The sequence below is a fragment of the Polypterus senegalus genome, chromosome 10, assembly GCF_016835505.1.
Source record: "Polypterus senegalus isolate Bchr_013 chromosome 10, ASM1683550v1, whole genome shotgun sequence".
NCBI lineage: Eukaryota > Metazoa > Chordata > Cladistia > Polypteriformes > Polypteridae > Polypterus > Polypterus senegalus.
In genome coordinates, this window is record NC_053163.1 from 162,129,546 (window position 1) to 162,140,581 (window position 11,036).

At 52.1% G+C, this 11,036-nt stretch overlaps 1 protein-coding gene across 1 annotated transcript; it reads right to left on the reverse strand.

Annotated features, from left to right (window-relative positions):
• Positions 1-5,782: 5,782 nt before the first annotated feature.
• On the reverse strand, positions 5,783-11,036 carry LOC120536308. The gene is made up of 4 exons (XM_039764634.1): positions 10,954-11,036; positions 8,171-8,777; positions 6,647-6,819; positions 5,783-6,387 (listed from the first exon to the last, which is right to left on the reverse strand). Exons 2-4 carry the CDS (start codon positions 8,741-8,743, stop codon positions 6,234-6,236), a joined length of 900 nt encoding a protein of 299 aa, XP_039620568.1. The 5' UTR covers positions 8,744-8,777; positions 10,954-11,036; the 3' UTR covers positions 5,783-6,233.

Here is an 11,036-nt window from a genome sequence, read left to right on the forward strand (position 1 = left end):
GGTGGTCAGTGGCGGTCTGGCTTGGACACCTCGGAGCGACCCCTGACCAGCGGACCGCCGGCTCCCCCGCTTATTGAGAAGGCTTGGGTGGTCGTGGTGGTCTTTTTTTGGTGACCACTCAGTATTGCAGTTCGCCTCTTCAGCACTGTGTCTTTTATTGTAAAGCTCCTGTGGGGCGGAAAATGAAACTTGTAACAAACAACAAAAAAAAGAGAGAAGAAGACGAAGAAGAATAATAATAATAAGAGAAGCACTTTAATGGACTCGAGGCCGACCTTCAGTTCATGTGAAAAAACAAAGCGAAGTTTCTTATGGAAGTCGATGTCAGGTTTTGTACCTTTTTTAAGAATTGAAATAAAAAAAAAAGAAAAATCTGTGCCAGGGTGTTGTGTGGTATGTTGGCATGGCATATGGGGGAGGGCATGCAGCAGGGCCTGCCAGGACAGAAGCCCCTTCTTGACCACATGCAGTGAACTGGCACTCGATGTCCGGTGGTGGGCCCACCACCTCACCAGGTTTAAGTTGACCACTTCTCTGCCCAATTGAGATGACCTCAAGCCGCATGTGTGGCACACCAAGCCAAGTCTCGCTCTCCAGTGACAAGTTGAGATATGTCACCCAAATGCATCGATTATTGAATGACTGGCGTATCTCCGCTGAAGAAGAGTCGACGAGGAGGTGAAGACAATTTGAGAAGGAGAAGGTGGCGAGCTGGGCATGGGGCCAGAAGTCAACAAATCGCCCAAAAGTGATACTGGTGGAGAGTGAAGAGCTGCTGCGATTAAACAGACTGAAGTTAGCAGGGCCGGGCGGCTTTTTGGAGGTCCGCGAGGGTGGGCCGACATCCTTGGGGCTCATTCTAAGGACGTCACTGCACACTGGGGACATTCCAAAGGAAAATGGCCAATATTACAGGGCACCTGGGCAGTGCCCAATAAGCTCAACGGCCTCATGGGCATCCCAAGGAAGTTCATTACTAAGGAGGAGACAACTGGGCCAGCAGAGGAGTTTGATGGAACGGCGGAGGTGATGGGTGGGCTTAGCAGGCGCTTTTGATAAGAGACCACCGATGGAATAAAAACAAGTGGCATCAGATGACATCCATGTGGGAATCGTGTGACCAGCAGCCACCGCCTGCATTTGCATCACCAGGCCGGACGTCATCTGGTGAGTGAGAATGGGGTCCGAGCTGCAGGTCGGCTCTGGTGAGGTTTAGCAGAAGGGGCTTTGATTCAATGAAGGAGGGCTAGCGATTGGCACCTTGTGCTCAGAGTGGACTTTGGTGTTTGAGTACTTCAGGAAAACTGGCATGAACATTGACAATCCACACAGGACCACCAAGAGCACGCTAGTCATGTCTGCAGATGACACCAGAGAAGGGACACTAATCTTGGGTTCATCAGACCACCGAGTCCTGTCTCTCGCCATCTGAGGCTCCTTTGAGTGCCAGACCTCCACAGGTCACTCAGCTTAGTGGAGTGCTGCAATGCCATCTGTCCTTCTGGAAGTTTCCCTCATCTGTCCACAGGTTCTCTGGAGCTCCAGCAGAGTGACGATCAGCTGGCCTGAAGATGGTCACATCTCGGGGCCCCTTGATGGGCTGTCACGGTTTACCACCTGCCATACAACTCTGAGGTGGGCACTTCAGCTGATGGAGAGGAGGCCAAGCACTTGGGGTGGCTCGGGGTCGAGCCATCTGGACTGGCAGAGGCCTGGCCTGTGGTCAGTGGTGTGTATAGTGAGGGGGTGGCCGCCTCTTTGCTGGTCACTGTCACTGGACAGGGGTGTGGTGTCGCACCCACTACTGAATACCCTGCTCAGCCTGCAGAGGACCTTCAGCGGACCTTCAGCTTCTAACACTGAGCACCAGGGGGTACTACGGATTTGAATGAACACGACCTCTAGGTCTGCCCTTATCCTGCCATCTTCACACTCATGTGCTTTGGACATTTACTTATCTACAGTAACTGTTGGGTGGCACAGTGCCACCTCATGGGCCCAGGGTTCAACAATCATGTTCTCCGTGTGGGTTTTCCTCCCACATCCCTAAAGACATTTAGGTCAGGTGAGTTGGCGAGGGTGGGATGGATTGGTGCCCTGCCCTGGGACTCATCTGTTATACAGCATCTTTCCCATGGTGCCCTTTATTCTATAGCGCCTTTCACATCTCCCTCTAGTATTGTGAGCCCCAGTCTTTACTATGACTTTTATCACACGTGAAGGCTAAGCAGGTTTGAGCCTGGCCAGTTATCTGGATAAGAGGCCAGCAGGGGGCGCTTACTCTGTGCCCTGTGTGTGGATCCCAATGCCCCACAGTGCAGTGACAATGACACTGTCCTGACCAGCGGTGCCATCACAAACGAAGGTCCTGACTCTCTGTGGCCATAGAAGACCCTGGACATCTTTTGAAAAGAGACGGGTGTTTCCTGATGCCCTCGTTGAACTGCCCACCACAGCCTGGGCATTCTGGCCTCTAATCATCCCCTAACTATCCCAGTCACCCCTTCACCATCTAATAGCTAATGTGTGCGGAGCCGACTGGCCTAAGAATGGCGTCATCAAGGTGGGTGGTCCATGTAAAGTGCCACATTAATGTCACAAGGGCCGCCCGTCCGTCCGTCCAGCCTACGAGTTCTGAATGTGACAAAGAGCAGCAGCGCCACCTGCCGGCCAGGTCGTCCTCACCACGTGATCGGCGCTCTTTACTTCGTTCGTTTAGACGTCGCGCTTTTTTTTTTTTATCGGATAACGACCACTGCGCCCAAAACAGAAGACCCCAGCTTGGGGGTCTCCTTGGGACTTCTCAGCTCTCAGGCTTCTTTAAGCTCTGCCACCGAAACTGGAGAATCCCTCTTGTGCCGGGGTGGGGGGGGTCTAAGGAAGTCCAGAAAACGATGAACAATCCACAGGGACTTCTGTTGTCTTGCGGGGTATCTGACCGTGCCCGGGCTGGGGGTCGTCAGTGTTTCCCACTTTACACAGGTCTGCGCCAAACGCACGAACGACTTAGGGGGGCAAAAGGTGGGGTCCAATTCAGCGCTTTTATAAACGGAACATTTAATTCTAGCCCACCGGAAATGGCCGATTGGGGCACAAGACTCCCTAGTGGTCCGGCTTGTATTGTAAAACGCAGACAAATGCAATAAACCCTTTTCAATGAGTCACAAAAGGGGGGCTGCACAACACGGACAGGGTCTCTCTGTGTACAAAGCATTCATTAAGGAGGGAAGCGGAGCCACCAAAGCGGAAATAAGATCCCCCAGGAATTGATGGCAGTGCGCCTCTCTCTCTCAGACCCCGCATTTTAATCTACCCATCTTCGGCGACCCCCGAGATCCCCGCCGCCATCCAGTCACTCGTGTTAGTCCTTCGGCCCAAAACTTAAATAAAACTGGAGGCCATCATATATTGTCTTCCACGGACCCCCGGACGAAGCCAGTGGGGCTCTTTGCTGCAGCCCTCAGACTGGTGAAGGTCTCAAATTAATCAGATACCTGAAACCCCCCGACAGCCTGAAGCTAAAAGCATCTCCGCCACACGAGCTGCCGCCTTCTCCTTGAATGTTCCTCATTAAACCGGTTTGGTGGGCACATGCGCAGTAGCTGCGGCTTGGATCACGGCGGAAGCTCGGCGACAGCAATATTAGCAGTTCATACTCGACTAAACCACACGAGGGCGCTCTGCCACCAAGAGACGCCGTTGGAAAGCCGCTAGCACGGTAACAGCAAGAGACGGTAACGCCCCTTGGAGGAGCTCCGCCCCTTGGAGCCGACACCACCGACTAGATAACCCGGCTGGAGAGACACGCCCTTGTCCCGTTCAGGCTTCCTATTGGCTGCCATTGCACATTTGACTCCCATTCACACACATGCAGGATTCCACACAGAACATGGAGGACATTTCCAATAGCATAGTGCCCGCGGGCAGCAGGTGAAAGGGGGATATGGCACAGCAGTGGGGATCAGAGTGACACCTGTTCCAAACTGCCATTGGAGGAGACTGAGAAATAAAAATTAAATTGATAAGCTGAAAGAGGACAGGAAAAGCCTGGGGACACTTTGGCAGACGGATGAAGTAACAGAAAAGATTCAAGCAAAGCGCTCGGTGCCCGCACTTAGTGAAGGGCGCTATATAATACAGTATAAACCGAAGTGACCCAACCTGTCCAGCATGCCTCCCCATTAGTTTGGGGGGCCACAGTGGCACTATAATTTCCAGAGGGGTCACTTCACAGAATGATGTCACTGTTCCATGTGACAGCCACTGTGTGCCAACAAAGCAGAGTCCACCATCTGGGTGTCCAAGGACATGTGGCCTGTGCTGCCCGCTGCTGTTAAATGAACAAACATTAGGCAGTGGTGCCCTGCAGCCCCCAAATCCAATGCAGATGCAGTCACTGGCCCCGAGTTCAATGTGCAGGCTGCCCCACCAGCATCACCACCTCACTTACTCATTGAGTGCCAGCCGCGACCAGAGGGACTTTGTGTGCCCAGGTGGTCATGCCACTGGGAGTTTGGCACGTGGCCAGGTGTAGCACTAAAACACTGGGGGCCAACCTGAATCAGAACCATTTGACATAAAGGCCAGTAGGGGCACCTTCAAGGATCGAGGTGTGCCATGTAGACTGTGTAGACGTCTATCGGGGTGGGCACCAATGACCCTCCAAAAGGCACTAGAGAGACCCCCACTGTGTCCTGCATCGGTGTGAGTAGAGTCAGCCAAACTTACAAAGTGATGCCCAGAATGACCACGTGGTCTGTCTGTTTTCAACTCGGACTTCTCTATACGCGCCCAGAATTGCGTGGCAGGGCACTGACTGGCAGCCTTTTTTTACATATACAGAGATACTGACCATCTCAATGTTCACACTGCAAAGTGTGTGCTGATGGTGAAAGGCGCTATATAAGACAGACAGCGCCATCTCCTGTGGGTTTTGATTTCTCGTTTAAGACCTTTGATTTTTGTATTGAAATTCTTTTGTCATTTGTGCCAGGGGTTTCCTGGTCATCCTCTCCCATTGTCGGCTGGTTTTGCTTCTTGAGTTTGGGCGCCAGGCGCACTTGTGTGCCAATGAAGTCCTGCGGCCCCTTTTTTAAGTTTTGTGAGCCACTGAACTCGCAGCAGCTGATTATCTGAGCAGACGACATCGAGAGACTTTGAGGGTCAAAAAGACGAGCGGAAGGAAAACGGGATGATTTGGGTTTCTGTCCTCTAGGACAACTGGTGAAGCCCACCAGAGCTCGAGACGGGACGGACGGCAGAAGGCTAAGGACCACCACTCTTGTGGTGAGATGGTGAGAACTAAAGAAGGGTGACTGGGGTGACCAGGGTCACCATTATGGCTCATTTCAGTGGCCCAGTCCACAGCTGTTCATCTGTCAGCTGCCCACTCGAGTGGACCCCCAACTCGGTGTCTTTTTGAATTCTTCATGAGGCTTTCTGGTCGGATTTCCTCATCCTCACTCTGCCCCTCGCCGCTGTCTCAGATTCTGCTTTGCCCGACGTAATCCCAATGTATAAATGATACCAACGTGCCACGTGCTAAAATGCCAATGTCTTTACTGTATTGACATGCAGCATTCCAGAATGCCTGTGCCACAAGTATGCCAATAGGGGGCACCATTGCAAGTCTGACCCCAATAGCAGGGTCTGCTGTAGGTCCCATGATCAGGGGTCTCAGAGGTGAACCGGCGACTTTTTATTCCGTTTTATTTGAGTAACGGACTGGGCAGGAGAATGGCCAGAAACCAAAGCAGTAGCCGAAACCCCCACAAGACCACCTATAAGCTGTCGGTTTTATTCGGTTAAACTTAATGCCAACTCACATGTTATGGCCACCATGAAGACACGGGTCACAGTGACCGGACATTCAAAATGGAAGCTCAAACTTGTCACTGAAACAAAGTCACATAAAGCCCAAATGAGGCCCACCAGACCCTAATGGACCCCCTAGCAATCTGGGACCCCCACATGTCATCCCCTAGTAGTTGCTGTTGTTCTAATTCCTGCCGATTGTCTTTCCATCTCCTGCTCTCTTGGACAGCTGAACTCACAGATGGCCAATCCCAAGTCCGGACCCCAAGGCCATCGCTCTGATTCCGTATTTAGTTGTAAAGACCCCGTCACACTGGCCAGTCGTCACAGTCACCTCTGCCACTCGAGTGATGACGTCCTCTTCACCTTCTCCTTCCACTACCCAACGTTTACTGGGTCCTTCGTCACCTCCAGTGGTCTCACTGCATCGGCCATCGTTTCTGAAGGCTCAGCTTCACCAGCCCCCCTTTCTTTGGCTTGTTCTGCGGTGGTCCAGGAGTGGCCTTCAAGGATGTCTTGGCACCGCTGGTGACTTTTCTGTCACTATCCATCTGCCACAAGGGTAGCAAATCCCTAAAACAAGCCAAAGACAACGTGAGATGGTGGCATCGAGGGCAGGGCTCACAAGGAAAAGTACAACTGGGCAGTGGAGTGGCACGGGGTACAGGAATGGGCATGAGAATGTCTGTCTGTTTATTAGACTGCCAGGCAGAGCGCACCACGCTGCCCGCCCAGTAATCATAGAGATCTGCTTTAGCCCACTCAGTCGCTGATATAGCGCCTTTACAGTCAGCCCACCCCCCCGCTTTCCTGCCCACAGGCCGTTACTCACCGCTGCTGTTTGGGGTCCCAAAGCTCCCCCCGCAGAGAGCGCAGCACACCGGTCAGCACCTGATGCTCCTGGCTGCACGTGGTCTTCAGCACGCGGTGGACAAAGAGGTCCATCGGCACCTGAACATCTTGGACACTTGGGAGGGCTGAGGGGACATCCTTCCCATTCGTCACCTGCAAGGCAGTTAAGGCTTGCGTTATGTGGTGCCACTGAGAATGAGTGGCCACCTGCACAGCATGCCTACCCATTAGACTGGGGGGGCCGCAGCGGGTCACCTCACAGAATGACGTCACTTTTCCGTGTGACAGCCAATGTGTGACAACTGCACAGAGCGGAGTCCTCCATTTGGGTGTCCGAGGACATCTGGCCAGCACTGCCCGCTGCTGTTAAATGAACAAACATTAGGCAGTGGCACCCTGCAGACCCCAAATCTGATGCAGTTGCAGTCACTGGCCCCGGGTTCAACGTGCAGGCTGCCCCCAGCATCACCACTTCACGCACTCATTGAGTACCAGCCACGACCAGAGGGACTTTGTGTGCCCAGGTGGTCATTTCCCTGGGGGGGTGGCACATGGTCAGGTGTAGCACTGAAACACTAGGAGCCAACTTGAATAGAACCATCAGACATGAAGGGGGCACCTTTAAGGATTGAGGTGTGCCACGCAGGCTGTGTAGACGCCTATCAGTCCTCTGGGGTGGGCACCAATGACCCTCCCCCCACTGTGTCCTCCAGCGTGAGTAGGGTCAGCCTAAGCAGCAGGTGGACAGGGGGACGGGACGGAGCAGAGGGGTAGGTGGACAGGAGAGCCCAGGGTGGGCAGGTGGGCACGTCCTGTGATGTGTGGACCACCTGCAGACCAGAGGGAGTCACCAACATGGCTGCTGTTTCCTGGGTCTCAGGACGCCGCACTCTACATTGAATTCGATATCGGCCACCCAAAGTGGGCTTTGGAGCCAACTCGGTCTTATAGAGCCCCTTACACAGAGAGTGCTGTCACTTGTCACCTTACAAATACCATGGCAGAGGGGGCAGAGTCTCCAGGGCGGTGGTCGCCATGGCATTTTGTCAGGTGGTCTGTGAAAAGTGATGGCCAGAGCACTGAGATGGACTGGTGACATCTGGTGGAGTGACCCTCAGCTCAGTGCACAGCGGACTTGCTCTCATGTCTTTGGTCTTTTTGCTTGGATGTGCTGCTCGTGGCGTATCTGCAGGTCACAGAGGAAGCAGTCGAGCCTGGCGTGTGGTGTGACGGAGGGCTGGGACAGCGCTGGGTTTTATACTTTGGATGACTGATGTCCTCTTAATGCCCTCATGCCTGTTGCAGTGCAGAGATCATTGGTGTGCCCAGATGTCCCTTAAAGTTCCAATCTAGAGTGCCATGTCACCTCAGTTATTCCAATTTAACGAATAAAACCACCAAATGCCCCTGCTGCAATGTCATGAAGTCGCGGCCCCCACTACTGATGCCCTGGCCAGGACCCAGCTGCTCCCCGTCTCTAGAGGACACCACCAACGTCTCCTACCTGCTCAACTGCCACCGACGGCTGGCTCTGCTGCAGGATCACTTTTGGGAAGGACCCCAGGGTGCTTCTGTCCGTGAAGTTGACCAGAGCGGGGCTCACTTTGGCTCTCGGATGACGGCAGGGTGGCCGCCTCACCTCTCTGCCCTCGGGTATCGGGGGTAAGGCCAGTCTGACGTTCTTCTCCATTAATTTGCGTGTGCCACTGTCATGCTGAGTGAATGGCACTGCCATTGGCCACACTGCCCTCTCCGTCCGTCTGGTCAGTGACACATCCTGCCTCCCTAGGGGTCCGCGCACTGCCTCCCTGCTGTCCGGTAAGTCTGGGCTGCTGCCCTCTGCACAGATTCCTGCCAGCGCTGGCCGGAGGTCCACATGAATCCTCTTGATGGGCATCTGGCTCTGAAGGGGTTTGTCATTTGTCCCCTTCACTGGTGTCTCCTCTCCATGTCCCGGTCTTAGTGGGTGTTCAGGACATCTGAATTCCCTGAGTGCCATGGTGCCAACTGCACAAAATACGGGCTGCTCTCCATCGTGCCCACTGTGCCCCTGGGTCAACACCTGGCTCTTCCTCATTTCTGAGCTTGTGTCGTTGTCTACTCAGGCAGGCCTGTAAAAGAGGAGCAGGTCACATGAGAAGAGGACACCTTGTGTCAAGTGTCACCCACTGGTCATTTCACTGGACATGGAGAATTCAAAAGTGAAACCAAACCCATGCCAGTAACAGTAGATGGCAGAGTGCGACCTGCAGGCTTAGGCACACCTTTGTAACAAGTAGAGTTTCACCCTCCTCTGTAGGTGGCACCATAATGAGCCTATAATAATGGGCAGGAGGGAGGATCAAAGGGGCAAAACCCGAGATGGCCGAAGGGTCCTAAGAGGGCCTCTACCACTCTACCCTTTAGAGTGCCCCCTTGTGGATTTGCTAGCATACTCTCCAATGGAGCTCCTTTCATTGAGTATAGTGCCAGAGTGCCCAGCGTGGCACATGGTGACACTGATCTCCATTTACTTATCATTTCTATGCCTTGTTGCCATGGTTGGTACTTTTTCTATGCCATGGCTACTTCAGTGTGTGGCACAGCCCAGTTGGATTGATTTGTTTCGTTTGTTTAAATGCACTCATGGCAACAGTGGGTTTCAGTGCCAGTGAGAAAATGTGTCAATATGTGCCACTACACAAGAGCACAACAGGCATGACCAAGATACACTGTGTGCACCCCCTGTGGGCACTTGTCAGGGCCGTGACATCCCCCTGCCAGACACCCTCCACCACCTCCTCACATGATGCGCCCACATGCTGCACATCTCCTGTCCAGGCGACTTGTTTACTGCACTATTAATATCCACAGAGGAAATGGGCAACATTGGTTAACACTGCCAGGCAGCACCACTAATCAGGCCTAATGCATGTGTCACCAATCTCACTGATCAACACGGCCGGGCATAGAAACTGGCGCAAAAAAACATCAACACATTTGGAAATGTAGAAGTGAAGGCAGCTGAGTTGGTTCAAAACTGTGAGTCGCTCAGGGGCCTTGTGTGGGCACAGCTGGCATCCAACACAACAGGTGCCCATTATGAAAGTGTAGAGAATAAAAGAGTAGTGAGTATATAGCGCCTTTTCAAGTGAGCGATCAGCCTTCATTGTACGTGGATGGCATTGTCTAGTAAGTGAGCTTTTCTACATAGTGAAGGTCAGTCTTTACTGTTTATAGCGCCTTTCCCACCAAGCAACTGATCAATAAAACTCTCCTAGTGAGTGAGAGAACAATTCATTCAGTAGTTCATTGTTGTTTCATATAGCGCCTTTCCTAGTCGGTAAGTAATTCATCAACATGTTGCATATGTCACCTTCAGCTGAAAGTATCCAATCTTTATTGAATATAGCGCCTTTCACACTAATCCAATAATCAATAAATAGTCGGTGTGTGCAATTCATTCAATGCTCAATTTATTTTCATATAGCGCCTTTCCTAGTGACCAAGGAATGTGTCAGGTTTTCATACATCAAGCCTTCAGTCATGAATATCGTATGTTTATAGCGCCTTTCCTACCAAGCAATTGATCAACTAAACTCTCCTAGTGAGTGAGAGAACAATTCATTAGTAGTTCATTGTTATTTCATATAGCGCCTTTCCTAGTGAGTGAGGAATTTATCAATATTTTGCACCAAAAGCAGCCAATCTTTATTGAATATAGCGCCTTTCCTGCCAATCTTTTTGTCTAATGCCATTCATTCAAAGGTCAAATTCTTTTTATTTAGCGTCTTGCCTAGTGAGGGAAAAATTGAGACGATAGTCAAAGTGTTGTATAGCGCCTTTCCTAGTAAGCGCCGAATCCTTCATTATTTTATGTTGCCTTTCCTAATTAATGTGCCAGCCTCATGTCATGTTGTGCCCATCTCAGTGACAGGTTGTCATTCTTTATATAGCGCCATTCCCACATGTCTTTGTCATTACCATGTGGTGGCACCCTTAGTGGCCCCCAAAGCACTGAGCTGTAGATGCACCTCCTCCTGACTCCAGGGGGCACCGTTTCAGTGTTTTTCTGCTCCCAAAACTTGTTGTGATGACGTCACTGCCCACCACAGAGCGAACAGGAGGTCACAAGGCCACCGATGGCCATTGGCACTTTACTGTGAACCAGCCAACTGTGAATTCCCCCTTTACTAAGCTTATCCTGCCATGTATAATGGGCACAAGTCATTAAAGTGCGATAAAGTCCCACCTGAAGCCTGGCCTCACCCTGCCCCTTGGCACAGCTGCCATGCACGCTGTATTCACCTTTCTTCCTGATGGCCGTCCACCCAGCAGCTCCGCTCTCACCTTCTGTAAAACGTTTCCATGAAACCTGTGAAGAAACAGAG